This window comes from Pestalotiopsis fici (assembly GCF_000516985.1).
Source record: "Pestalotiopsis fici W106-1 unplaced genomic scaffold PFICI_Scf_1, whole genome shotgun sequence".
NCBI lineage: Eukaryota > Fungi > Ascomycota > Sordariomycetes > Amphisphaeriales > Sporocadaceae > Pestalotiopsis > Pestalotiopsis fici.
Window position 1 is genome coordinate 224544 of NW_006917091.1, and position 27807 is coordinate 252350.

The 27807-nt window shown below is 48.7% G+C and overlaps 11 protein-coding genes across 11 annotated transcripts; 6 read left to right on the plus strand and 5 right to left on the minus strand.

Moving 5' to 3' along the window:
* Window positions 1–47: 47 nt before the first annotated feature.
* PFICI_00071 (uncharacterized protein) lies at window positions 48–659 on the minus strand (the record flags this gene model as incomplete). The annotated part of the gene is made up of 1 exon (XM_007828652.1): window positions 48–659. One exon carries the CDS (start codon window positions 657–659, stop codon window positions 48–50), a length of 612 nt encoding a protein of 203 aa, XP_007826843.1.
* Window positions 660–1763: 1104 nt separating this feature from the next.
* Window positions 1764–2827, minus strand: PFICI_00072 (uncharacterized protein; the record flags this gene model as incomplete). The annotated part of the gene is made up of 4 exons (XM_007828653.1): window positions 1764–1865; window positions 1923–2157; window positions 2218–2681; window positions 2741–2827. The coding sequence occupies 4 exons, from the start codon at window positions 2825–2827 to the stop codon at window positions 1764–1766; spliced, it is 888 nt and encodes a 295-aa protein (XP_007826844.1).
* Window positions 2828–3379: 552 nt separating this feature from the next.
* On the plus strand, window positions 3380–5335 carry PFICI_00073 (uncharacterized protein; the record flags this gene model as incomplete). The annotated part of the gene is made up of 9 exons (XM_007828654.1): window positions 3380–3582; window positions 3645–3697; window positions 3747–3778; window positions 3835–4234; window positions 4293–4399; window positions 4451–4575; window positions 4634–4934; window positions 4990–5089; window positions 5145–5335. The coding sequence occupies 9 exons, from the start codon at window positions 3380–3382 to the stop codon at window positions 5333–5335; spliced, it is 1512 nt and encodes a 503-aa protein (XP_007826845.1).
* A 1297-nt stretch (window positions 5336–6632) lies between these two features.
* Window positions 6633–8662, plus strand: PFICI_00074 (uncharacterized protein; the record flags this gene model as incomplete). The annotated part of the gene is made up of 5 exons (XM_007828655.1): window positions 6633–6838; window positions 6927–7537; window positions 7595–7962; window positions 8029–8406; window positions 8474–8662. The coding sequence occupies 5 exons, from the start codon at window positions 6633–6635 to the stop codon at window positions 8660–8662; spliced, it is 1752 nt and encodes a 583-aa protein (XP_007826846.1).
* A 1036-nt stretch (window positions 8663–9698) lies between these two features.
* On the plus strand, window positions 9699–10628 carry PFICI_00075 (uncharacterized protein; the record flags this gene model as incomplete). The annotated part of the gene is made up of 1 exon (XM_007828656.1): window positions 9699–10628. One exon carries the CDS (start codon window positions 9699–9701, stop codon window positions 10626–10628), a length of 930 nt encoding a protein of 309 aa, XP_007826847.1.
* A 37-nt stretch (window positions 10629–10665) lies between these two features.
* On the minus strand, window positions 10666–12594 carry PFICI_00076 (uncharacterized protein; the record flags this gene model as incomplete). Its single annotated transcript, XM_007828657.1, has 4 exons — window positions 10666–11534; window positions 11591–12125; window positions 12189–12490; window positions 12546–12594. The coding sequence occupies 4 exons, from the start codon at window positions 12592–12594 to the stop codon at window positions 10666–10668; spliced, it is 1755 nt and encodes a 584-aa protein (XP_007826848.1).
* Window positions 12595–13074: 480 nt separating this feature from the next.
* On the plus strand, window positions 13075–16020 carry PFICI_00077 (uncharacterized protein; the record flags this gene model as incomplete). Its single annotated transcript, XM_007828658.1, has 3 exons — window positions 13075–14817; window positions 14884–15076; window positions 15134–16020. The coding sequence occupies 3 exons, from the start codon at window positions 13075–13077 to the stop codon at window positions 16018–16020; spliced, it is 2823 nt and encodes a 940-aa protein (XP_007826849.1).
* A 1118-nt stretch (window positions 16021–17138) lies between these two features.
* On the minus strand, window positions 17139–19287 carry PFICI_00078 (uncharacterized protein; the record flags this gene model as incomplete). The annotated part of the gene is made up of 3 exons (XM_007828659.1): window positions 17139–18206; window positions 18267–19179; window positions 19229–19287. 3 exons carry the CDS (start codon window positions 19285–19287, stop codon window positions 17139–17141), a joined length of 2040 nt encoding a protein of 679 aa, XP_007826850.1.
* A 1830-nt stretch (window positions 19288–21117) lies between these two features.
* Window positions 21118–22882, plus strand: PFICI_00079 (uncharacterized protein; the record flags this gene model as incomplete). Its single annotated transcript, XM_007828660.1, has 8 exons — window positions 21118–21183; window positions 21239–21374; window positions 21431–21615; window positions 21667–21703; window positions 21757–21824; window positions 21880–22268; window positions 22325–22392; window positions 22497–22882. The coding sequence occupies 8 exons, from the start codon at window positions 21118–21120 to the stop codon at window positions 22880–22882; spliced, it is 1335 nt and encodes a 444-aa protein (XP_007826851.1).
* A 1113-nt stretch (window positions 22883–23995) lies between these two features.
* PFICI_00080 (uncharacterized protein) lies at window positions 23996–26012 on the plus strand (the record flags this gene model as incomplete). The annotated part of the gene is made up of 3 exons (XM_007828661.1): window positions 23996–24218; window positions 24288–24403; window positions 24519–26012. 3 exons carry the CDS (start codon window positions 23996–23998, stop codon window positions 26010–26012), a joined length of 1833 nt encoding a protein of 610 aa, XP_007826852.1.
* Window positions 26013–26312: 300 nt separating this feature from the next.
* On the minus strand, window positions 26313–27314 carry PFICI_00081 (uncharacterized protein; the record flags this gene model as incomplete). Its single annotated transcript, XM_007828662.1, has 3 exons — window positions 26313–26779; window positions 26836–27084; window positions 27164–27314. The coding sequence occupies 3 exons, from the start codon at window positions 27312–27314 to the stop codon at window positions 26313–26315; spliced, it is 867 nt and encodes a 288-aa protein (XP_007826853.1).
* Between the last annotated feature and the right edge of the window lie 493 nt (window positions 27315–27807).

Here is a 27807-nt window from a genome sequence, read left to right on the forward strand (position 1 = left end):
TTGAAGCCTCCGGTGCAGTTCATTCAGCAAAACGGTAATTTGCTCCGTCAATGCATCTGTAGATTCGTAAGAATTTGTGGCATGTAATAGGTGTTAGTCAAGTAAATACCTATCAAAGTGTCGGGCAAGCGCTGAAGAACATTGTGCTGTTTCCAAACCCGCCCAAACTCGGGCTGTAGATGTCTGGAAGCCTGCGCTGATATCTGAGAGAAGTTTGGAACACGGAACAAGTGTGCCGCCAGGAGAAGATAGCCCAGATCCTCTGATGCAGAAACTTTGGAACAGCTTGCACACCAGTGGACTGCCCAAGGTCTCAATGTTTGATGGCATTGATACTTGTCACAATGGATGGCCACGCTGGCAAGGAGCTCGGGATCCATCTGTAGCTCAATATTATGGTGCTGGTGGTGTAGAAGTCTAAGGATGATGTGCATCGCATTAGGATCATCCTCCTCTAACGTGATGGTTGGACAAGCTTCCTCTTGAAGTCGACGCCCTTCTGCAAATCGAGAGTTGAACATCGCGACAAAGTAATCGGAGGCGAGGCATAGGACTTTCGAAGAAACAAGAAAGCTTCTTGCCGTTGATTGTGGCGAGGCGTTGACCTGAAGAATGACATCTCCCTTTGGGTCAACCGACACAATATCTGTTGCTGCCATGTCGTTGCCAAATGAGACGTCGCAGGAAGTTGCGTCTGTCCGCGCTTTTAAATATGGGACCATATTCTATCGAAACCACCATATCAAGTAAAAAGAAGTAATTATGGAAGATGCTTCTTTCAAGTCAAAAATTAATGTGCGCACAAACGGGCGCCGCACTAAAAGCCCTTCCCGTACGTAATTCTGTGTAACCAAGAGCCTCCACGAGGCCGTACACGGGTAACTGCACTGACCAGCCACAAATGACGTATTATTTTGCTGCATGCGAAATTGTAGCAACCGAGTTTCAGCCGTAATACTCTTGTGACTAAAGTTGTGACTAGGTTGTGACTTTGCATCTAATTCTCGATAACTGAGGATCTCACGCTAATGTTATTTGATGGTGATCGATCGTAGTGAGACTTTGTGAAGTTGCGGTGCTTGCCATTGAACGAATGTGACTTGTAATGATGCTTGAATGTGTCCCCACTATTGCTAGTGATGCATCATCCAACAACTTCGATTTTATTTTATGTCTCGGCTTTCTAGCTCGCAGACTCGCTCGCACACCGATGCCAGCTTAAGACTACTGCTATGCGATGCGAGCATTGAAAAACTTCCATTCAACTGTAGAAAGTCAGTTTCGAGGAATCCTGACAGATGAGCCATCATTTCACGGCTTTCCATTGCGGAAGATATATAACAAAAAGAAGGAACATACCTAACTAGCACATGTTCAAGGGTTGAAAACACACTATATATCAATTGCCTCCTTGTCATCCTTTGTTGGACTTATGGCTGCCGTCTGCCGGCTGCTCCCCCGCGTCAAAAAACGGCTTCTCAGCCTGAGGTGTAATTCGAAGCATGTGCCGTCTCGTCTCGCCCTCTCTAACCTTGAAATCACGCAGTGCCGAACTATGCATCGTCTTTAGCGCGGTCCTCGCAGTTGACTCGGACGCAGTTGGGTGTACTCACTGCTGAGTGTTGCGATTATCGTAAACCAACACTGTCCCTAGGGTCCAGTGAATCCGAATGTGCCAATCTTGCCCATGTTCAATGTGATTGTACAAAAAGTTGAGGATATTAGCTGGTAAGTGCCGGTGGTTAGTGTCAAAGGGATCACATTTAGATTGCCAGTGGGGTCGACTTGCCGCTCTCCTCTTCCTTGAAACCCTGGATTCTTCGCGTGTAAAGCCTGTTGACATACAGTGACTTTTCCTTCGTGACCTGAATCACATAATGAGTACCCACTCAGATGGAAAATTCGTTGTCAAAGAAACGTACCGGATGCGTTCGCACGACGGGATGGACCGTCTCGATCGGCTCACGAATGTATCTTTCTTTATGGTCCGTAACTTTTGCCTGTTCAGATCCAGAGTGTGTAGCATACAAACCATGGAGGCGCTCGCGATAGCCTTCTGACAAATTGTTGTATGCGGCCGTGGTCGAAAGGTACAGTGTGTCGCCTCCCGACTTTGGGGTTTCTAGAGGAAAGAAAATAGTCGTTCCCATACCATTGCTGCGCACTTTTAGTATCCCTCCCTCACAATTAGATTGTACTGAGTATGATTGAACTGACATCTCATAGCTCATGTCAGTGTGCCACTTGATACTGCTGACATTATTTTTGATCTCATTGTCGACAGCTCCGCTTTTGAAGTCGCGGTACACTGGCAAAAGCTCTGGATAGCCCTTAATCTGCCCACCGTGTTGATGGATGTGGAGAGGACCAAAGTGCTCACCAAACTCTCTCTGGCGGTCGGGTCCAATATCGGCAAAGTCCTGGTCCTTGAACACGACAACACCGCGCTCTGCGGCCAGCAGGGCCAGCTCGTCTCTCTGTTGACTTGTCAGGGCGCTTAGCTGGAGACCACGCACTTCTGTGCCGATGGCTGGTGTGATCTCTTCGAAGCTTGAGCCGGGTGCTGTCAAGAGGGCCTTCTTCTCGGGATCCGCGCGCAATCCTACATCATGATGCACAAATTCCTCAAGCGGTTCCTGTTTTCCGGGGGTGTAATGAGGTAGGTACGAGGAGTATTTGTACTAAAACAACTGCATTAGAAGTGGACTGGGAAACAAGCTATGCCTGTAAGCGAACTGACTTCAGATTTTTCATAATCAATGGATGTCTCGAAGCGAACTTCCTTCTCGGCTTCGACGCCGGTCTCAACTGTCTCAGTACTACTCATAATTTCTGGTTGCAATGGGTGAATGGTAGCACTGAAGTGTTGCTTGGAATGCAAATAAAGCTGTAAATAAGTGCTTCAAAAACTTCCCATCCTCTTGTTGCTCATATATAGGGCTGAACAGGATATTGGAGAGTCGCATCAACATGTGTGGGGTAAACATCTTCCTATGCATTCGTTCAGAGTAAGCACCTCATAATCTGAGTGACGCCATATCATCCTTGACGCACACCATGATGCACCGTCGGATGACTTCCGAACAAACCCCCATTTGTCGGCCGAGACCTCAGAAAGTCCCGATGAAATCAGCAATCGGCAGGGAATGATGTTCACTACATCATGCAAATCGACAATTGAACTCTTGCGACTCAGTCGCCATAGCGGCACCCAGATTGCGTTATTGCCAATAGCAGCCGAGGGCTTTGAAGAGATAACGTATGCGACTGGAAGAGATGTGTCATGTCGGCTGATATTAAATAAGGATGCGTACACGCCGTACATGATTCGACATTGCTGCATTTCAAATGGAGTTCGATCCGTGCATCCAGACTCAGAATGGCCGACTCAAAGTCCAAGTCTCATATAACCTCACTGAGCGCAGCGCCGTCGAATCACGGAGAGCACACTGTAATCACGACCGATAATCAAAAGTCACCCAGTTCACCTTCATGGCGCCGTTGGGCAGGTTTCTTTTGGGACACTCTCGATGGAGACCCCAGGGAACGTAGATACATGCACAAACTCGATAGCTACTTGTTGTAAGTGTGGTTTACCTCTAGTAAGGTTCAAAATGGATCAAATTCACTGACGACTAGGCAAGCTCGTACATTTGCCTAGGTTATTTCATCAAGTATCTGGATCAGACAAATTACAGTATGCAAGATTGGGTCCGCCGTCCCCTGGATCATGCTGACCATCCCAGGCAATGCTTTTGTGAGCGGGATGCAACAGGATGTGAGTGTCTTATACAGCTATACTAGAAACGATAAACATACTGATGTATTTGTTAGCTCTCATTATACGGCAATGAGCGAAACCTGCTCAATACGTTCTTCAACATCGGCATCATCATTGGAACCATACCCTCTCAAATGATTCAACTTCGGTTCATCCGGCCGTCAATCTGGATTCCAACTTGCGAGATTCTGTGGTCCATTTTGGTCATGATCATGGCCGCGACAAGAAACATTCAGACCATGTATGCTCTGCGATTCCTCGTAGGACTCCTGGAAGCATGCGCATTCCCAGGATATGCGGCCTTGCTTGGCGGGTGGTATGGTCCAAAACAATTGTCAAAGAGGATGGCCATTTTCGAGCAGACGAGTGCCATTGCGAGCATGTTTAGTGGCTATCTGCAGGCTGCACTCTATTCAGGCATGAACGGCAAATTGGGTCTTGCAGGATGGAGATGTAAGTTCATAAATTGAGTTTCATGTAACTCAAGGGACCTTCGTACTGAAATAAGCAGGGCTTTTCATATTTGATGGAATCATCTCACTCCCTATTGCAGCCTGGGGTCTGTGGGCAATACCAGACTTGCCACACACGACACGAGCTTTCTATTGGACAAGCGAGGTAAGTCAAGGTTAGTGCCTGCAAAAGGCGAATCTGACCATGAGTCAACAGGATAAGGAATACGGTGTTAAAAGAATCGAGGCATTGGGTCAGAGACCTCCTCAACGCCTCAGCCTCAACGTAATCAAAAAGGTGTATACGAACTGGCGCCTTTGGGCTTTTATCCTTCCCTATACGTACGCCCTCATGTTCCCCTCAGACACATCAACAACTTTCTGACTAACTCATTTCCAGCATGGTTGCGCAAGCTGGAAGCGGCACAAACTACTTTAATCTCTGGCTCAAGGCCATCGGGTATAGCATCGTAGATACCAACGTCCTACCCACTGCAGGTAGCGCACTCAGTATCGTCTCTGCATTCATATTTGGCATGATTGCAGACGCCACCGGGAAGCGCCTCCCCACCATCATTGCCGTGGAGAGCGTCGTGATGCTCGCCAATATTTTGCTTTCCGTTTGGTACCTGCCAAAAGGAGTGATTCTCTTTGCCAACTACCTGGCCTATATGGGCGCAGCCGCACAGCCCATTGTTATAGTTAGTGTCTACCACAATGCGGCACATTTCGCTCTACAGACTGACAATGTGCCAGGCCTGGGGAAATGAGCTCAATCGGGCGGATCCAAACCTCAAGCAACTGCTTGTTGCGACGGGCAATATTTTCACCTATTGTTTCTCGTCCTGGCTTCCATGTACGTCCACCATTGCATTAATACGGACATGCAAGACATGACTGATCCAATACAGTGGCATTATTCCCTACCAATGATGCTCCCAAGTATGCATACGGATACCAAGTACTGATCCTGTTCGGCGGTTTGGCCGTTGTGGGATGCAAATTGCTGCAGTCGTTGCACCAACGGTACGACGGCACTGACCCAGCTTTGGTGATCGGTGACTCTGAGCCTCGAGATGAAGAGATTGCTACGACAAGGTGAAAGAGCCACAGTCAATAATCAAGGTTTGCCTAGTTGCCTGGCGTGTCTCCATTCTTCATTCCGAAAGCTGAGAGAATTACGAAATTTGGGAAATCAGTGGTAACGTTTCATGATGGAATTTGCAATGCTCCGGGAGGCAACCGAGGCAATCCGCCGGGACGGGCTAGAACGGTCGGGGGTGACAAGTCGTATTGTCGACGACCCGGGATCAAAGTGTCAGCGCAGTGGGAAGAATCGGCCGAATGAGAATCGGAAGAATAGGGGACGGTGCGGGTGCCAAGCAGACTATAATAATGGGGTTGTGGATGCACGAGACGCCCAGGGACGGATGCAGCCCGTCTAGGCTACCATTTCATCAATTCTGTGGAGGTTATTTTGTCCGCTCAAATATTGAATGTCTGTCAATAATTCCTAGGCGCTGGGTTGTTGACCGTGGAAAGTTCAACTGAACCACAAACTTAGCTCTGGCGCACTATGTGAGAAACTGACGATAATCTTTGACAAAGGAGTGAAGCAGCAAAGGAATTAACTTGGTGGGTTACGGTAGAAAACCTACGGTTGTCGTAAACGATGATTCACGGCCTGAAAGGCTCCGGAGAGCCTTGCTCTACTGCAAGCTTGGCACGTTCTATAATGGGTCCAGTATGGGACGGTCACGAAAAGATCAGATAAGCACAAGCTTAGGGTGTGAGGGGCGCGGTAAAATTCTTCGCAGGGTGGCTCGTTTTAAAGTTATCTGATGGTGCTAAGCAGGGTCTTAATCCTACTCTATGGGTCCTGGCTTGCAGATCACTCCCCCATCATACCATCCCAAGCCAGAACGGCAAGCGTGCCGCGTCGCGCCGGCATGCATTTCTGTACGAGGAGATCAGCCAGACTGAGAAACCTCATTGGACTGCGTTATTTCCGGGGTTCGTAGGTTCTTGGGTATCCCAGTGCGATTCTGATGCATGTGACTAATGTCCTGCCAACAGCCTGCTACAAACGACATGTGCTGTCTGCGCAAGAGCGATCATCGGCCTTGGCGATGCTGATGGAATTTCTTCTGTGGTCCAATATGCTTGGCGCTACGGGTTTACGATGAGGTTGTATGCAGGTGTGCAACTGCGGATGGTACCGGCAAGACGCCAAGTTGTCGTGTATTTAAGAGGGGAACAGGCAATCTTGGATCAGTATGTTCGTTCTCTCGCTCTCATTGCCGAACCATTCTGCGTGGGAAATAACCTCTCGCTCCTCTCGAAGTGGTGTTCGCTGTCGATTTCGAAGACACAGGTTGCCTCTTTCATCAAAGGCCAAAATGGCACAACCCGCGTCAGAACCAGTCACAACCGAACCCGAGGTCGAACCCAAGAGAGATGTTGAAATCGGCCAAAATGTTGCTCAGATGCCGGCGGAAGAGTCGAAGGAGCCCTCGCTTGATGATCAGAAGCCCGAGGGTGTTGAACAAGTGGAAGCAATTACTAAACTCTGGACAAAGAAGTGGCTTTGGATTACGTTTGTTTTGTAAGTCAGCATGAACTCGTGTCTCCAACAAGCCAGTATCGGCTTCTTGCAGTTGAGCTTATAGCTAACCTATATGGAATACTTTTAGAATCTGGTTCCTAAACTTTGTAGTGGATATGCTCTCTTCGGTCCAAGACTCGCTTTCGCCTTACATCACATCCTATTTCTCAAAACACGGATTACTCGCAAACATCAACATCCCCTCTCGAATCATTGGTGGTGTGGTTTTGCTGCCTGTGAGCAAAATTATTGATCTCCGAGGTCGCACAGAAGGCTTCATTGGTTCAGTAGTCCTCATTGTCGTGGGAATGATAATGAAGGCGGCTTGCACCAATGTCGAGACATATGTTGCGGCCCAGGTCTTTTACTGGGTTGGCAAAGCGGCTCTTGGCTTTGTCTTGACCGTCTTTGTCGCCGACATCACAACACTCAGAAACAGGATGATCATGTTGACCCTGAATGCTACTCCCACCCTGGCGACTACCTTTGCCGGCCCCGAGATTGCTCAGCTTTTCTATACCTATTCGAACTTTAGATGGGCATTTGGAGCATGGGCCATCATCTTGGTGGGCTTCTCTGGGCCCGTGATTGGCATTCTCTTCTTCCAAGAACGCAAGGTAAAGAAGGCTGGAATCGTGCGTAAACGATCTGGACGTACCTTTATCCAATCTGTCAAGTACTATTTTATCCATTTCGATGGTAAGTTTACATGAATGTGTCTTTGTTCTGTATCGTGCTTTACTGACTCGATACTAGTTATTGGCATGGTTCTTATCGCAGCCGGCTTCATCTTGTTCCTTCTGCCTTTTTCCTTGGTCTCCTACTCCAAGGCAGGGTGGGAAAGCGCACACATCATCGTCATGATTATCCTGGGCATCATCTGCCTGGGAGTTTTCCTTGCATGGGAAAAGTATCTCACACCTGTCAACTTCTTTCCATTTGAGCTCCTCAACGACAGGACTGTCATCAATGCGGCACTTACCCACGCCCTCATGTTCATGACAATCTTTATCTGGAACGCATACTACAGCTCATATCTCCAAGTTGTACATGGCCTGAATATTCGCGACTCAAACTACGTACTTAATGGTTTGGCCCTCACATCATACTTTATTGGGCCATTTGTTGGATTGTTAGATAATTTCCCTTTCATTCGCCTCTAAACTCCAGGTCTGCTGACCCGTGAATAGGTACATCCGCCAAACCGGTCACGTCAAATATCCAGCCTTGCATCAATTCCCGTGTATCTACTAGGAACAGCTCTCATTGCCTACTTTAGAACACCTTCAGCCTACGTCGGCTACGTCACCATGTGCCAGATCTTGATCGGATTCGGCTCTGCGTTGTTGACGGACACTTCAAGACTTGCAGTCATGGCCGCCGTGCCGCACAAGGATGTCGCGCTGTCGCTGGTGATCCACAGCCTGTTTACATCCATCGGATCGGCGATTGGCTATGCCATTGCTGGTGGCATGTGGACCAATATGCTACCGTACAAGCTTGCCGAGTACCTGCCCGAGGACGCCAAGGACCAAGCATGGACAATCTTTGGTGATATTACATTGCAGGTACGTGGTGGTCAATAGTATTTGGCTTGGACAGTAATGTGATTGCTAACAAGTATTCCAAAATCAGATGCAAGACCCAATTGGTACCCCCATTCGCGATGCCGTTATTGCGGCCTATGGTGATGTGGGTCGGAAAATGGTCATTGTGGGATCCGCTCTCACCCCTTTGATGATCATCACCGTCTTGCTGTGGAGGAACATCAACGTCAAGGATATGCAAAAAGAGGAGAAGGAGGATCGTGGCAACGTTTTCTAGAAAAGTTTCTCCTTGCAAGACTGCGACCGAGAATTGGGCTTCAAACAATTGAAACTAGCCTTGCATTCATCGTCTCAGGCTACACAGCAACGCTGCTTGCCGTGCCCCGCGTTGCGTGTGCTCGGCGTGGTAGCCGAATGGTAGCTCAGGGATCGTGGTTAGGCGCTAGGTTATATCGCTGCCATCAACCACAGACGGCAAATCTCGCCTTTTATGCCTTGTCACAATGAGACTCCAGTATTGTCGCAACACTCAAGCTGATTCAATCGTCTGAAAGATAAGTTCTATAGTCATAACTCGTATTGTATTGTTGGCTAAATCCCTGCACGAAGAGGACAGCGGCAACAACTTGGAATACAGCATGACCTGCAGCATGGTTGTTGGCGCTAATTGCTGACATGTTGGAGGTTTCTCACCTGGATTGAATGTGACGTTAGATGGGGTTTGCCAAACTCCGGCCTCAATGCCGAAGCCAAGATAAATGCAAACATACGCCTCTATCTTAATGTGACAATTCATACTTGTAGCTTTGGCTTTCAGATTCATCCAAGCAACTATACCCTATAATCTTGACTTACAAGATCCCCAAACCATCATGGCACTACCACCGCTTAGTGCAGCCACGGAGGCAGATCAGTTGATCCCTCCCAGCCAAGACCCTTGGTACACCACTGCTCCACCAAATCTAGCAGCGTCCGCACCCGGAACAGTGCTCCGAATTCGTGCTGTGCCTGGCGGGGTAGGGCCATTCTCCAGTGCATCTACGGCTTATCACATTTTATATCGCACCACTGGTTCTCGCTACCAGCCAACATGGGCAGTCACGCAAGTACTCCTAGATCCTTGTTTTTAATTTTTTAATAATACTGTCAAATGATAGATTTTAATATGGCTTTGATATCTAATTGTTAGCTGATACTGCAGGTCGTTGTTGATACCCAAGCACACTTTTGTTTGTTCCAATGGCTTCAGTGCTTTGCTGTCTAACCAGCCCACGTACAACACGCCCAACATTGATTTCGGGCCCTCATATAGCATGTTCCAGCCACCAGAGCCAAACCGCTATGGCATTCCGACTGGCCATGAAAAGCTTAATGCTATGCTGGAACGCGGGTGGTTTGTGACGATACCCGACTTTGAGGGACCCCGCGCGGCCTTTGGCGCAACCGTGCAGGCCGGCCACGCCACAATTGACGGCATCCGCGCTGTGCTCTCCCTAGCCGGACACCCCGAGTATCCACTCCCCGATTCCGCGGACAAGATCAGGTATGCCATGTGGGGATACAGCGGCGGCTCACTGGCATCCGAGAAAGCTGCCGAGCTGCAAGTCCAGTACGCGCCCGAAATGACATCGGGGTTCGTCGGCGCCGCGCTCGGGGGCCTGGTGAGCAGCGCCGCGTCCGTGTGGGAGGCCACTAACAAGACGCTCTATGCGGGGAATTTGGTCCTCATCTTGCTCGGTACTATGAATGAGTACCCCGAGTTCGATGCCCACGTTCGTAGCCGCCTCAAGACCGAGGGTCCTCGAAATGCAGATGGGTTCCTCGAGGGTCTCAAGATGAATTCCCTTCTGGCCTTCCAGGCCTATGCGAATCAGGATATTTACGAGTACTTTGTCGGCGGGCGAGAGGCCATTGAGAGTTCCGAAGTGTACCGCAGAATCCGCCACACCGAGTGGACCTTGGGTTTCCATGGCTGCCCGACCATGCCTCTCTACATCTACAAGGCCGTTGCTGACGAGATGACGCCGATTGCCGATACGGATGAGCATGTTGCGCTCTATAAGCGCTTTGGGGCATCCATTCTGTACGAGCGCAACACGGCTGGTGGCCATGTCCCCGAGATTGTGAATGGCCAAGAACGTGCCATGAAGTGGCTCATTGATGTTTTGGAAAATTCGCATGTGCAAGAGGGTGTCACTATTCGCGATGTAAGCGTGGACGAGTACAAGCATCCGGCCCTGTGATTTCGCTCATTTCACTCGTCGTATATGACCGGTGCACTCAGTCATTGTACGAGGAAGCTATGAGAGGGGCCTTTCGGTTCTGCAACAACGGTATTTTCTTGGAGCGGAGTGACCACCCTGTTGCAGTCCTGCTCCATGTTCTTGTCACCTTTCTTGAAGCAGCCTTTGTCACTGGAATCACTGAACCGGCAATTTCGGATGGTAAATTTCGATGCCAATCTGCGTTGTAACTTATGACGATAATTTTCAACAAAGTGGTTGCCCCTTTGCTCTCTGATTTCATCATTTTGTTTAACTCTTCGACAATATTGAATCCGTCTGCGGTTGCCAAGGAAGCTTGTATGACGACTAGATCCACGACCAAGTACAATTGGTCACCGACATGCTTGACAGCTTCTTTGAAGAGCTGCATCCACTGTTGTGGAGTTTGCGAGGTTTGAAACTGAGAGAAGCGCACCGACATTTGCTTTTCTGTGAAGTTGCATGCTCGTAATACTTGCCACGTGAGATATCTGAGGAGATCTGCACTGCTCCATTGTGTTCCCTCGTTGTTTGCGCCATCCAGCGCCCAAACAGTATTGATTTTTGATCGCGTCAGCGAGCTAATCACATCAACTCCAAAATCTTTAATTGCAGCACGGATGTTGAATGCGCCAGCAAGAATGATCATGTCAGAGTCACGGTTGGAAGCAAACGCTCTGAGTTCTGGAGACAGCCAGAACTCATTAGTCGCGGCACCTGGCGCAATCCCCGCTGCCCTCCGCTTGCGCAGCAAGAGTTGTTGTTGGTAGCATGTGTAAGGATCTTGAAACGAAGACGACAATGCGGCTAATGCTTGAGACACTTGCATATCTGATAGTCGCTCATTTGTGTTGACATGAGCGTTCATCTGGATACTGTGGTATGCTGATCAATTGTTAGCAACATGCACCCTTCGTGGCCATTATGACTTTGGCTCTCACAAGTCGTCTTGACAAGCAGATCGTTGATTGTCAGTCCTGTAGCGTGTAGTAGCGATAACACAAGATCGACCTTCTGTTCGAGCTGCTCGTGTGAAATGCTGAGAGTAGAAACAAGGTGGTGGAGACCTCTAAACTCGGCTTCTCGCTCTCGGTCTGCAGTCTCGAGCTTGGATATTATATCCGCCAACTTTCCGTCTTGAGAAGTGTGCATGACTCGAAGCTCTGCTTGAGAGGCAAGAGTAGCGATCTCGGCAATGCTGTTCGAACAGATTTCGATTCTCTCCAATGTATCGCCGTATTGCAATGCCGGAGGCCGCGCGACGCTATGATAAACACGCTTGAGTATAGATTCATTGCACCATCCATATGCCTTCATGAGAAATCCCAGGATCTCGACGTAGAGGCTTTCCATTGCTATTCTCATTTGACCTGTTGGATATAGCTCCGATGCAATTCGAATGCGCGGGAGCCGTTCTCCGATCTGCGTGATAGACTTGGCCAAGACCCTGAGGGTCTCGCCATGATTTAGAATGCTCTACAATTTTAGCCATGGGTCAATTTACGAGCCTCTCTCAGTTGGAATTATCTTTGTACTCACTGTGAAAATAAGCTTCCACAATCCCCAAACCAAAGACACATATTCGGGATGATGTTGAACAAAGACATCCAGAACGGTTCCATAGTGGCAAATCAACTCAGACGCTCTATGTAGCCACTTGCGCACTTTCGAAGAGTCATGCTTGGCCTCGCAGTTTGCCATGGACTCGGCTACTGCTCGTTGTGCATCTTCAATACTGGGCGCGCCAAACAACCACGCTTTCTCATGATTCTTGAGACTAGTGGTCTGCTCAAGATGCGCTTTTGCGATGCTGTAGGCGTTCTTCGCTATCTCTTCTCGATCTATGCATTCAACATTAGCCTCCAAATGCCGTTTGATATACTCGAAATTGCCCACTTTGTACGTCGCCACGGTAATAATGGCCAAATGCGTCCGTCGCATCCATCTTCAATCTCAGGACAGAGTCGGCCACGATATCAGGTCGATGTCTTTTGAATGTAAAAGGATGACAATATCAGCCGGATGGCTGGGTGCTTTGTTGAAGAGATCGAAGAAGCAAGGAGATAACTTGCGTCAGGTTTTGCACGACGTCGAAGGCAGGTGCTCTGCCTTGGGGGCTGTGCACATCAGCTTCTTGCTATCATTTGCACGTCGTATCGCTCAATGCATGTAGCACTGACAGGGATAGCCGACCAATCCAAACGCTCATTTATCGCCACCACACGCCCCCATGTTCGCCTGCGCAGCCTCATCTTCCCCTCTTTCCAGACTTTGACGTCAATCAAAGGCATCGGTATGCAATTGAGTCCGAGTCATTTGGCAAACTTACAGAAGCAGAACTTCACAAAGTATTGAAAATTGTTGTGTTCATCATTCTTCTGTCGCCAACGGAAGCCGACGTGTTCTTGGGTATCACGATTCATTGATGGATTCCTCTGACGATTACCCGTTCGGCTATTCCGGGTCGGGGTATCACTACGGCCGCCCACACCCACCTCCACCTCCTCAACCGGTCAGACAGCAACCGACGATCATTCCTGTCCCGACTCTCCCAACACAACCAGCGCTCCGACCTCTAAGCTCTGTAAACGATCCTGCCCCAACTCCATCTACCATTTCCAAAGACGAGACAGCGTCTGACTCGGTACATAAATTCTATGCTCTAGCGAAAAAGGTGGACTCAGCCCCGACATCGAAGACTGACGGAGCGGCGAGTACGCCAGGAGAGCAAGGAAACAATTTGGTGGAGCGAACGGGATCTCCGGTTGCTTCAGTAAGTTCCAACGATTCATACGATTACGGGAGGGGGTACGCCAATAATACGTACACGGGCTACAATGGTGGTCAAGTAATACCAGAAATACCGCAAGGCGCAAATCCGTTTGCACCATCAAGCTTAAATCCCTTTGCACCACCGGGCGGAAATTTCTTTGCACCATCGGGCAGGTATTTCGACAGCGATGGCCGCCCGCGAGTGGTTGACCAGAATGTTGGCCCAGCTTCTGCTTTGTCTAGCAATAATAGATACCCCGTGACAAACCAGCCTCAAGGGATAGATGAGAGCAGGAGACAGTATCCCCGTGTCACGAATGATCCTGTTGTCGTTGAAGAGTTGCTTGATCGGCTTCAGGAACTGGAGACGGAGAATAATCAACTGCGACGTGGTAAAAAATTGAAGAAGCCGAAGATAAATGTTCAGGTCTTTCATACATTGGTGCACCACAATCAACCCGATCACAGGCAGTTCGCAATGGGAATGCATGCCATGAAGAACAACACTCTCGAAACATATCTCTCCCAACCCCACTTTGAGGTTTATAATGGAACAGCGATACTCAAGGGTGAGTTCCGTGTTCTAGATCCTCAGGGGTATGTGGAGAAGAAAGGAGATATATCCTTCGTCATTCAAAAGCGCTACTACATGGAGCATCAGCGATCCGAAGTCGACGAGGCTATAAGGAACAATGAAGCTATTCCGAAGCCCTCGCCTAAAAGTGAAGAGCTACAACTCGTTTCCCCAGAAATGATCCAAGCTGTTGGAGCATTCTTCGACCAGGACCCGACGTTTAGAAAAGAGTTTCCTTCCATTAATGAAAGGAAGCGAATGGGTTCGCCGTTCATCTGGTGGTATCATTATCGAAACACACTCGATGCTAGCCAACTGCAACCCCGGCAACGCCAACTTGTTATGGAGTTGACTTCGTGGATTGATTCAACGTACGGATTACTTTATGATGAAATCGATTCACAGTTCCGTAAAGGTCTGGTCTCACCTTCCAACTTCCAGTATCTTATACGTCCAGGAAGTGTTCTTGTATCGAACCATGGCAATCTGCCTCAAGGCTACTTGGCCAAGTCCCATCCGGTGCCGGCTACTCCCCAGGCAGGGGATGAACATAGAGCATTAATATCGTCATGGCGGATACCAGCATGTTCGTTGCGCTACAATGGAGAGTTGGTGTGGTCAGACGAAGACCTCGAAATAGAGTTGAACGTTGAAGATGGAGATATGGAGATGGCAATCACAGGTTTGGACCTGATCCCGCTTGAGTATTCAAGCAATGAAGTGCGTCAACTACTGGAGTCTCGTGGGAAACAGGCCTTCTGGTGTAGTCAAAAGGGTCACCTTGTTTCTTATAAAGCCAGGTCTGACGATAAGAAATCGATTGTAAGTCATGCCCTTGTCGAGTCACCCCTCAGAAAACTTTTCGATTGCAACATCTGATTCAAATAGGGTCAACGGTTCATGATTGACTTCCACACCTATAAAGAACTGCATCCGGAAGCCAAGCTATTCCAGAACCTGGACAAACTGATGACCAAAAAGAACAAGCCATACAGTCCAAACAATGGAGTACCCGAATCTCTGGACGTATACGTATTCCCCAGCGAGATCCCTGGGTTCAACTTTCGAACGAAGAAATGGAGTAGGTAACTTGTGATATCGCTTTTCTGGAAAAGTGCAATACTAACGCCATGGGCAGCCACACTTGAGGTTGACCTCATCCAAGAAATAAATTGGAATGACGAAGCTTTCGGAAGTCTTGTAGCAGATGATGACACAAAAGAAATGATACAGGCTCTCGTTACCAATCAGTTGACCACTCAGAAAGGAACGGATCTTATTGAGAGTAAAGGCAACGGCCTGATTCTACTGCTTCATGGACCACCGGGCACTGGCAAAACTTATACCGCCGAGTCTGTAGCTGAGATTGCAAGAAAGCCTCTTTATCCAGTCACCTGCGGGGACATCGGAACGGAGCCCGAAGCTGTGGAGAAATACCTCGACTCGGTTTTCCATCTAGGCAAGATCTGGGACTGCGTCGTACTCCTGGATGAAGCGGAAGTTTTTCTCGAGCAGCGCACCCTCAACGACCTGAAACGCAACGCATTGGTGTCTGTGTTCCTACGTACCCTCGAGTATTATGAAGGCATCTTGATCCTCACCACCAACAGAGTCGGCACGTTTGACGAAGCGTTCAAGTCTCGTATTTCACTAGCATTACGATACGAGAAACTTACTCAGGTCCAGCGCAAACAGGTTTGGTGGAATTTTATTCGAAGATTGGAGGACCTGGGAGAGCAGGATAGTGTGGATCTAGAGGATCTAAAGCTGCACATCGACGAGCTGGCGGTCTATCCCATGAACGGACGACAGATACGAAACTCGATTAGTACGGCACGACAACTTGCTCTGTACAAGAACACTAGGATGACTTTTGCGCATCTGCAGCGATCCATCATTCTGGCGAACAAGTTTGAACAGTATCTGGCAGAAGTACGGGAGGGCGACCCGCCCGAGTCGTTGGAAACAGCAAGAGCCGGTAGGCGGATGGATGAGTTCTTTGCGCGTACGGATTTCATTAGATGATTCTTCTAAAGCGCGGCACGCATCATGATGTGATAGAAGGAGAATAATGTATACAAACCCTATGAATGTGACTTGTGATCTAGCAGTGCTGAGTGTGGCTCTGGAAACCCAGCAGGCTTGTGGAATACCCTACATGGCTTGCATCGAGGTTGATCATCTTTGACAGGTTCTTGATCCCTTTGTGTTCGATTGACTTGAGCAGTCGACAATTCGCAAGCACAACAGATGCTGTCTGATGGCTCCCGCCGGAGCTGACCGATATTTGGACAACAAATCGGGCCACTTGAGCTGTTGAAGGAAATTAGCCCTGAAATTACAGAGATCAATAACAAGTTGTCGTTTGTCAAATGCCGTGCTCATTCGGTACATATCAGGGTTCGCCCACAAGAGTACGATTCCGGTGATGACCGTACTGAGAGATGTGCAATATGGACCGTCCCAGATTTCTGAGCGGCTGTCATCAACCGATGATGATCTGGAAGGTGGCTAGGCAAGGACATCAGAAATGCAACTCATGCCCTTTTACAGCAAAATTAGGAGTATTCTGCGTTTGTGACAAGGCTTCTTCCTCAGGCTCGGTAGACACCTTGGCAGACACCTTGGCACAAGTGCCGTAAGCGACTAGTCATGGGTTATCAAGGAGAGTCCGCTGGGAAGTGCAAGGGTATCATGATGGACTTTCTGCAGAGACATGGGGTTTGACCTAGTCGCGTGCTGCTCGACATGGCATAGAATGCGATTTGGAAGAACGAAATTCCATGACCATGTTTAGTGCTGCAGATCGCCATGGATCATGACACGGATATTATATAGTATAAGTCCCTGTGGAAAGACGTCACTGTGAGCTGAAAGCGTAGCTTGTCCCCATGTGGAATTCAAATCCGCGGCTGGTGGGCTATAGAGAGCAGGGGTCCTTGTTCTAGAACTATCGGCAGTCTGTTATCCGATTTCGTCAGGGGCAGATCTAAACGACTTGGCGGGCAACTCTGATTCTCTCAGTTTTGAGGCGGTATCGAAATCGAATTGAATGAAGATTGTGTCTTGATTAATAATTGGAATTATATACAATGGCAACTATTATAACAGAGAATTGCTGAATCTAAAGGTCCAAGTCTAAATTACGACGACTTGGCGTCATTAATGATAACGGTGCTGGCCTTTTGCGAGACCATGTACAAGGGAAGTGCAATGTAGAATCCAGGAATCTTGGGGAAGACGCTGGCGTCCACAACTCGGAGACCCTCGACACCTCTAACCTTGAAGTTGCTGTCTAGGACGGCATTTGGGTCACCGTCGGCGCCGATTGCGCACGTGCACGATGCGTGGTGGCCCCAAGCCTCATCCTTTAGGAACTGCTTGACATCGTCTTCATCAGAAGTGGCGGCGCCTGGCCATGTCTCGGGGAAAGACCCGTCGAGAGGAATCAGGTCGGCAAATGCCCGGCGACCAAACTCAAAGCCCTCGTAAACAGCCTGAAGATCTTTGTCGCCTTCGCCATTACCGTTGACGCCAGTATCGAAAGAGTTGAAGTTGATCAAGGGCATGTCACGGGGGTCGGTAGACTGAAGCTTGACTGTGCCGGCGTTGTTGCGACTGTGGGCCTTGAGGACGATCCAGGCCCAGTGCTGGGCGTCGGACAGGGAGTCATTGGCATATCCCGGGAAGTAGCCGCGGAAGTTGGCGGGGGCACCCGAAATGAGCAGGTCGGGTTCGTCCTCGGCAACGGATGACTTTTGAACAATTGCAATGGCGATGCCGTTGGTTCCATACACGCCTTTGGTGATGGGGTCGATTCCGCTAGTGTAGGCATCGAGACAAGGATCCGGCATGGACTGCAAGAATGTGCACTTGGAGGTAATCACAAAGTCGCTATCTGTCTTTCCAACCAAGGTAGCTTCGTAGCGGTCTTGCATGTTGCCACCGACACCTGGAAGGTCCACAACTACAGGAATATCAAAGGACTCCAGCTCGTCGCGTGGGCCAACTCCGCTCAGCTTTAGGAGCTGGGGTGTGTTGAACGCACCGGCTGCGAGAATGACTTCATGTGTGGCGTTCACGCTTCCCGAACCCGTCTGCGAGGCGCCGCTGGAACGGGGGTCTGCACGGTACAAGGACGCGCCCTCAAGGTAGTCGACGCCTACAGCCTTCGGGACTGTACCACTTTCATCGAAGCGGACCTTGGTAACCTAATTTGCGACACATTAGCATGAGTGAAGACCCTAGTAGGATGATAAAGGAGTCCCTACCAGAGTGTTGAGCTTGATATCAAGTTTGTACTTGCGTGAACCGTCCGAGTTTACTGCGTTGGCAGTGTCCAAAATGAACTCCCTTGGTCCACCTCGCACATTGTTCTTCATTGAAAGAGGCACCTGATACAGACCAGTTTGGCTGGCCTGGCCTGGAGCGTTGATATCACGAAGGAGCACTTGGCCAAGACCAACAACTGTGCTCACAAGAGCGGTGAGAAGATGTTTGCCCATGCCAGTGGCAGCAGCAATGATCAGAGAGAGGAGCTTCTGGTCTTCGACAACGAGGGACAGAGATGTCAGCTCAGTCGAAAGCCAGCCATTGTAGCCATGGCCAACAACGCTACTCGGGAGATACCTGGCATTCTCAATCTTCTCAAAATACTGAAGCATATTGCTCGACGCCCACGAATCATCACCAGTGAGATTGGCGATGTAGTTCCAGTCGCTATCTTGCGCACCGATAGTGATGAGTGCGTTATGGCGAGTACAGCCTCCGAGAGCACCAGAGCGGGGATAGAGAATACCAAGTGGCTCAGCACCCTCTGGAGGATCTAGACCGACATATAAGTCGCCGTCCGTTTTGCGATACGACATCTTGGAATCCCTCTTCTGGCGCTCGAGATCTGTGTAGTGGTTCACAAAAAAGTCCCACTTCTGTTCCTCGTACTCGGTTGCGAATAGGTGAAGGGCAGGAAGCGACTCGGTATAGTCAGTGCCAGAGTCACCGCCAGCATCGATCAACAAGACGCTATAGCCGGCGATAGCGAGGTTGGCGGCCAATGGACCACCGCCCGGCCCAGAGCCAACGACAACATAGTCGTACGCACTCGACGAGGTAGTAGTGTCACGCTCATTGACGAAGGATTGATATCTCGGGTGATGGTGGTGCTTGGCGCTTCCGGTACTTGCTCTGGGGGAACAATTAGTAAAGGCTGGCCACTTCTTATAAACAAGCTTACGTGAGTAAAAAGTATCCCAGAGCAGCGGGAAGGCTGACAAAGAGTGAAGTTGCCCTCATTGTGAATCACTAGCCGCTAGGGTGCAATAGAACTGATCCCGATATCCAAGAGATCTGACACGGACAGATGCATCTATTAACAAGACGCAACCCCTTTTGCGGCACGATATTCACATCCAGGGAGAGGTTTCCAGAAGACATGGCAATCCAGTCCGGCGGGTCGGTGATGGATCGTATATGAGGTGCACTCCTGAGCAGGAACCCATGGTGCGTGCCATTGTGCGAATGACAATCTTTGCCCGAGTTGGGTGAAATGATCACAGACGGAGTATCAAGGGTTTGGCAACGTAGACCAAGGATCATGGACTAATTGCAAAAGCAGGCCGACATCAAAAGAGTGTAGCTAAGAGTAACTAGAGATTAGCCATGGAGCTAGTCGAAGGTGAGGAAAATGGCGTACGTTGGGCGGGTGCCCGGTTCCGCCAGCCGTCATACCAGGTAATATATCGGGTAATTTTGGGTGGATTCGTGCTTGCATGCATTTCTGTAGTGGAATAAAAAAAAATCCACGTCTCAAAGATTACACATTTGCTTGTCCGCCGAGAAAGGAGTAGAAATTGTTTGTGCAAGGGCGAATGAATTGAATAACTTTCCCACTGCGTATTGTTATTACTAGTCCCTTGCAGCCACTGTCCCCGCTTCCCCATATGACCCCATGCCCCTAGAAGAATGATTTGCTGAGCCACAACATAAAGTTGCCAGGGTCGACTATCCGCGAGCCAGCCAAGTCGGTCTAGAGAATATAGAGTATAACCTGCTTACGCATCTCCATACCCTAGCCCCATCAAGCTAACCCGAGAGCCGGGGAAAAATATTTCAATGCCGATCACTTGACTACGAGTCGCGGCAAAGCACTTCTCAGGGGATTGTATCTACGTGGCACGACTAGCGAAGAAACCAAACGAAAGTACGTAAAGCATTGAAAGAAAGGGATTAGTACCGCAGGCAATGATTAGGGCTCTTGTAAGATAAGCAAACACCAATATCACACAAGATGAAGTAATTTTTGAACGGGACGAAAAGCGGTGCTACAGGACGAAGAGCGGTGTTTGATCGATATGTCAGACCAACTGGGCTGAATGGACTCTCTGGACCTGTTCTAACTTGCTTCCGCGGAAGATCAACCCAGAACCAAACAACAAACACATAAAAAAAAAACTGCCGACCCGGGTTGCCAGGCCTTTGGTACCCTGGCTGGTTTGCTAATCAGCCCTGTCATCTAGCAGGGGTAGCACCCCACTGTTTACCGCCCACACGATATCGGCCGAAAACGCTCAAGCGCAAGGGGAAATGATTCAGTCATTCGTACGATATCCGTCCTAAGCAAGCCCCAGAGTGACAACCAAGTGACTAATTTTCAACCAAATCAACTGTACTTTGGCATAAAACGATAATACCAAAAAAACTACCGACTTGTAAGCCGTAAGCCTTAACAATAACGCTACATACAGCAAGTCGTACGACTGGAATGCTAGACAACCACGTTGACGGGATCATCGTCAGGTCCCTAGTTTAGCCGTACCCATGCCGCCGGTCACTAGTCCGACAAGGCATGTACGAGTCTAGAGTTGCAGGGGACTTTGCAGTTTAAACTCTCACAGACGATCCCAATAACTTGGCAGACCATGTAGGGTATCCCCATCTTAATACCAAACTTATCGATACATCGCGGAATCGTTCTAGGGATGACATGCAGGCACTTGCAGTCACTGGAACGGAATGGGGGTCCAAATGGATATCAAGGAGTTCATATTATAACACCTTCACCCGAAGTTGCAGACCCCCGAGACGTCTCAGCCTTTTGGTCGAATAACTCACACATCTTCCATCATGGACTTCGCGTCTGATATCCATGAGGCCCTTGTGCAGAGGGCGACAGAGGTTCCTGTCTGCGGTGTAAGCGGCACGGGTCCCCCCTGGTACTGTTGTTCCCCAAACTGACTTCTAGAAGCTCAAATGCATTACGACCCTGACTTTGGAGTCCGTGTGCTCGCTTACGAATACCACTTGCATCTGCACCAACGAAGACTTGACAGCAGCTATAACATCATGTGTGCTGAGCAACTGTACTGTCGTCGAGCAGCTTGGTAAGACTTTTGTGTATTGCATGTTTCGAGAAGTTGACAAGCTCACAATATCTTAGCTACTACCAAGTACTCCAAGGACTCATGCGGCGTCGAGCCAGTAGACCGCACAGCGCAGGTGGTGATCGTGCCCATGGTCTTTGGCGCCCTTGCTCTACTGGCTTTTGGCGTACGTGTAATGTCAAGATGTCACCTTGGACACGGCACCTGGGGCATGGGTGACTGGGCAATCACTGCTGCCACTGTAAGAGCCACTACCACTGCTACGTCAGATGGACTATAGCTAACGTTCTAGATCTTCATGATTCCTCTCCTCATCCTCAGTATACCTTGTACGAACTCAACCCAAACCATGCCATATGTCATTGTCTAATCACCATCACAGTGGCGCAGTACGGCCTGGGAAAGGATATCTGGAATATCCCGTCAAGCAACATCACCGAAGTTCTCTACGTGTGTATAACCCAATTTTTGCCATATGGTTCGCTGTCTAACGTGCCGTCATTAGTTGTACTACTGGGATGAAATCGTTTATTTTCCCTCCACCGCACTGACGAAGATATCGATCCTTCTCTTTTACCTCGAGGTGTTCAAGCGATCCATTGCCGGAGTCCAACCAGCCATATATGCTTTGATTGTTCTCAACGTTCTATACGCCCTCATCTTTGACTTTGTGTCAATATTCCAGTGCACACCAGTCCAAGGCGCGTGGCTTTTCTGGGACGATCAACACCAAGTAACCTGTCGGAATATCAACGCCCAAGGTTGGGCATCTGCGGGGATCAACATTGTGCTGGACCTGGCAATGGTCATCCTACCACTGCCTGAGCTCTGGCAGTTATCTCTCTCCAATACCAAGAAGATCCAGGTCATGCTCATGTTCAGTCTTGGCTTTCTGTAAGTCTTGCACCCGATTATCATCTTGCCTTGTATTGAAGCTGACCATGCTGCAGTGTCACGATTGTCAGCATTCTCCGCCTTCACTCTCTAGTGGCTTTTGGAAACACCACAAATCTTACCCGTGAGTTCTTTTACCCTTTCTCGCGCACGCAATCCTTTCGATCAATGAATCAAGTTTTGCCCGCAACTTGTGCACAACAATCATGTCTGACAAGTATAAACCAGAGGATTATGTCATTGTCGGTATCTGGACAACCGTTGAGGTCCCGGTAGGCGTGATTTGCGCATGTCTTCCAGCCGTTCGGGCCGTTCTCAAGGTCTATTGGCCAACAGTCTTTGGTTCGACACGTCCAAGCCGTTCAGAGTATTACAACCAATCTGGCAGTCCATCGGCGAGTCGCGCCATGAAGTCACATCTTGAGGCGTCGGGCAACCATGACGTGTGGAAGACAACCGCCACGAGCGTTACTACCGAGCCGTTCAAAGCGACCAAGGATGAGAGTCCCTGGGACAAGGCTCCTGCACTTGAGCTGCAACATATGCAAGACCGCTCCCGATCGAACTCTACGGTATTCGACAAGGAGCCTACAAAGCCAAAGGAGATGGCGTGAGCTGAAATTAGAATTATGGCGTTTACAAGGCGAGGAATATAGGCACTCGGCCTTATGGAGTTTCATCTGTCATTCAGCTGTTGTTTTATATATATCCGGGCAATCAAGCGTTGATGCCTACCTACTCAATTGAACCAGCGTTTTAATTCGCATGATTTTACAAGATCTCATTGACGAGCGGCCAATCCAGTACAATGACACTACAAGTTTGAAGATGCAAGTACTGCAGGAATGTCAATCATCTTTTTACACCACTGTGCATTCGTCCCAACAACTTGGTTCGGGAGGACTTGACCATGATCGTTGGGCTTGCTATACTGGCCCAATGTTGATTGTTACCTACCCAGTGAAAGAGCCGCAGCTTCCGCCGATGCGGCTAGAAGCCAAAGCAGACTCCGCTAGAATGCTTTGCACGATGTCCGTTGGATCCGAATCGCTCTGCGGTCAAAACGGTGCATCGGTACTTTGAACGGTTTTATTAGTGCGGGCCTATTCAGAATTGACTTTGGCTTTTCCCATTTGAATTCAGAGCCGTGTTGTCTTGGATTCGTGTTGAATGGGGTCGAGCAAGTGACAAAATTGTCTGCCAAGGCGCCAGTCTGTGGGTTCAAAGTCAATTGTACCTAGGGGTACTCGGAGCGTTGAAAGGGGGGGCGAGAGGAGCCGCTTGAAAACGTGGGAGGGGCTCAATTTGTGTTACGGGGCTGACGAGTATCTAGTTTCCGTAGAATAATAATAGACATTGTATGATGCGGAATGTACTGTCCCGCCGCTGGCGCGTCCTTTTGTCGATGTCGTGGGTTATCAAGATTTGGTCCCATGCTAACGAGTCGCAGCTTATGTAGAGGTATACTTCGATCATGATAATGACTCGGCCTTCATGTGTATCGTCTTGAGATCCATGGTGAAAGCTCACGGAAAGGTTGCAATCGGATGAAATAGTTCCAACTTTGAGCTCAGCTGGACTGGAATTCATTCTCAGCCCCCGTGAACATGAAAGCCTAACTCAGCATTTAAACTCCGTGATTTGCACAATTCTGCCTGGAATTTGCGCATATTGTCCATATCCATTCTCGTTGTCATCTACACGTCGATCATCACGGAACCAAGACAATGCAACTGACCAATACTGTGCGCGGAAAGGTTGAACAGCCGGCTCCAATTGTAGTAGAGGAGCTATGCGATGCACAAACTGACGTGCTTTTGAAGACAACCAGCAATAAGACAAGCCGTATCGCTGAGTCTGCCGAGAAGTTGCCTGGGAGGATTGGGCGCATTCAATATGGGTCTTCAATCACACAGGTTCTCCTTACCATTTTTCCTGTCCTCTTCATTGGTGAGTAGCTAGATCAGAGCCGAGTAGTTCTTCGTACTTGTGACTAACTACCAATCCCTTTATATATAGCACTTGCTTCAACGGCAATTCACCTAGATAAGAAGCAAACTTCTCGGACTGGAGAGCAAACACAACGCGCGATTTCACTATCGCCAACTGTTTTCCCAATTGTATTTGCTGCAATCGTAGGGAAGTTCTTGAGAACACTGGCTGTGTTCTTAGCTGAAAGAGGGACAACACTAGGAGCAAGTCTCTCTTTGTGCTCATGCTGAGCTTGATATCTGGTGCTAATCCTGACAGACCCTGGAGAGCCTGATCGGGTCGCAAACGCTCTTCAGTGCCATTGAAAAGCAAGTCGTATTACGACGTCAGATTCTGGTTGGAGGGACCATCATTCTACTCTGGGCACTTTCACCTTTGGGCGGCCAGTCAGCACTTCGACTCATCCAGGTTATCCCTCACTACATTTCTACGAACTCCACAATTCGGTACCTCCCGATCGCTGCTTCGCATAACTCGCTTTTGAAATCCTACGACTTATCTTTGGAATTTCGACCTTCCTATGACCCGATATTCATGGCTTGCCTGATTACCTCGCACCAGTACAAGTCGAGCCAGGATCTGTTTGGCAATGTGAAAGTACCAAGTGTCGACCGATTGGAAGGGGGATTGTCCATGGCACCGAATGAATGGATGAAGCTTGATCACAGTCAAGACATTCCGTACTCCTCATTACTTGGCATTCCTGTCGTAGGAATACCTTCCAGTGGAAATCTGTCATTCGATATTGTAAGCAGATACATGGCGATTGACTGCCCAACCCTAGAGTATGTTCCAAACAGTTTTATATACCAGGAAAATGACACCAAGGAATACACATGGGATAACGGCCAAAGCTTCATTGTTCAACCAGGCTACGAACCAGAAGACGAGGCTTCTCATCGTTTCAACATCATCTCGGCCAATAGCTGGCGATTCGAAGATGGCATCAGTGTGGTCACTTGTTCGATGGAACCTAGGGACTTGCAATCAACCATTTCTTGCAGAGATCATACATGCCAAGTTACAGCCGTGAGAAAGCTGACGATCGATAAGTCTTGGGTGGAAGACAATTTGGAGGCCCTCAATCACGCCCTTGATCTGCTGCCGCGTGTGGCCAAAGCAACCATTATTAATGACACCCTGCTCAGAAGCTCCTTGATAGAGCGGTGGCTTCAGAACCCTGATTCTTCTTATTATGAACACGGCCAGAAAGGCTATGTCAATCTTTCGGCAGTTCCAAAGTCAGTCTTGAGCAAGAACGTCGAAGTCTTGATCAATACCTATTGGCAATCCAGTATTGGCACCCAGTATCTGTTCGGCAATCTCAGTACGGACATGATTTTATACAACAACATTTCAGATGCTGAAGGCAGTGCACCAGTCATCGACTTCAATACCAGCCAGGTCACTATTTCTGCAGCCAGGGGCAAGCAGTATACTTGTAACATGACATTTGCTGCAATGCTAATCATCATATCTACTATCCTGCTTCTCATTAGCGCTACATCCCTCGCCCTAGCAGGTTGGACTCTTGCCCCGGACTTTCTTGGCCACGTTTCTTCACTCACGAGAGACAATCCCTTTATACCGTGTGCCGAAGGGTCGCATCTGGATGGGCTAGAAAGGGCAAGAGCATTGAGAAGCTTGGAAGTCACCATTGGAGACGTTGGTAGTAGATCCAAGGATGGTTACATTGCATTCACAATGACTGCCAATGCACGAAAGCTGCAGAGGAATAGGCTATATCGTTAAATTGTTTGCTGTAATTCTTTAAATCATCGAATTGATATTCAAAAAGAAGTATTACTCAAACCGATTTCAATCTGTGATGAAAGACATTGAATAGGAAAACGCCTCCTGATTTGGTCAACTTCTTGCGCCACCCAGCGGGTTGCTCTCATCACAACACGAATCAAGTTGATCCTCGCGCCTTTATGACTTGGCTTTCTGTGGATTCTTAACCTAACAAAGGAATTCTATTGTCAAATACCGCATGAGATCTTAAACCTTAATCCTTGATAACTTTTCATGGGCTCCATGATGAACCAATCTCTACATCCTTGTAAAACCATTTCCCTTTCCCATGACAAATGTCTCTCCACTTCCATGCAAAATCTCATCTTCAGACACAACAGTCTCCCTCTTTAGTACATTGCTGGGATGAAACCAGGCAAAGCATCCGGTAACAATGATCATGAGGAGAGCATCCAAAACGTAAGAATACGCCTCCTTTTGCAACAATGCGCCATCATTGCCCTGGGCATACTCAATCATGCGAAACACGGACCGAACCATGATGAGCACGCTGGTGCCATAGAGCACCCACAGGAGCTTGTGCCACGGCGCCGAAGTAGTGAGAGATTTTGGGGTGGGTGCACGGTGAACGCGACGGTGGAACACGACGGTGACGACAATGAAGAGTCCGAAAAAGATAACTTGGATGGCCAGTCCGAGCAAAATGACCTTGTTTCCGAGACTTTGTGACGATTCCGTCTTTGCCGTGGCGAGGATACCGCCGCCTAAGACCCCTCATTAGTTTCTCGAGATCATGGCATTATTCCTACTTCTTACTTACCACCACCTTGGCCGAAGAAGGAGAAGATGTCCCCCAATAGAAAGAACTTCGTGAGCCAGCGAGTCCGAATCATGGAATACGTGTCGGCTTCGAGAAACTGAATCAGCCGACCGAGAATCATGTATATCGAGGCGGCGAAAAACGTCGGCCCGAGCAGTGTCAGTAGACTCTGTATAATGTACGGCATCAAAGTCCAGTCGGGCGTTTGCCGGACCGACATGGCACGAGCTACATATCCAGCAGCTTCAACTACCAAACAGAGAACAAGCAGGGTTAGTGAGGAGCAAATGAAATTGAAAAGCAAATGTCGATTAGTGGGTGAGCTTACAGATGCACCCTATCAAGAATGGAATAAAATACCAAGTTTTATTCTTGAAAAGAAGCTGCGAGTGTCGGAAAGTTGCTACGCAAAAGAGTAATGCGAAAATGACAGCTGCTGCAAACGAGGGATCATAGTGATAGTATTTGAAACCAGCCATTGTGAAATAAGAAATACGAAAGGATGTTGAAAAGAACGGCGCAGGACTGCTGTTGAATGTTGGATCTGGTTTTTGGACAGGCCGCGCCCATGATTGATATACTTGGGCCTTGTAGAGGATTCATCTTTGCAGGTTCGATTCTAGAGGCTCTGCAGTTTGAATCTAAGCGTGAGGCTGTGCCCGATACCATACTAGATTATTAAAATGGGAACGATTTTTTTGGTGCAACGGCTCTGGTGTGACTGTTACTGAATGAACAATTCCCCATACCATACGCGTAGCCGGTGGGGCCAGTATCAGCCCCAAACAATCTACACGATGACTTTTAGTGTTTGACCCGTCTCGGGATTTCCGCCCCTAGTACTCCCGCATTGCAGGGATTATACGCGTATTCCGTATTGAACGCGATGAGCTTTTCTTATCGCGAGAAAGATTGTAAACCAAAATTCTAGAAGGCATTGCAGTTCTTTGACCTCGCACGACCCAACGCCTC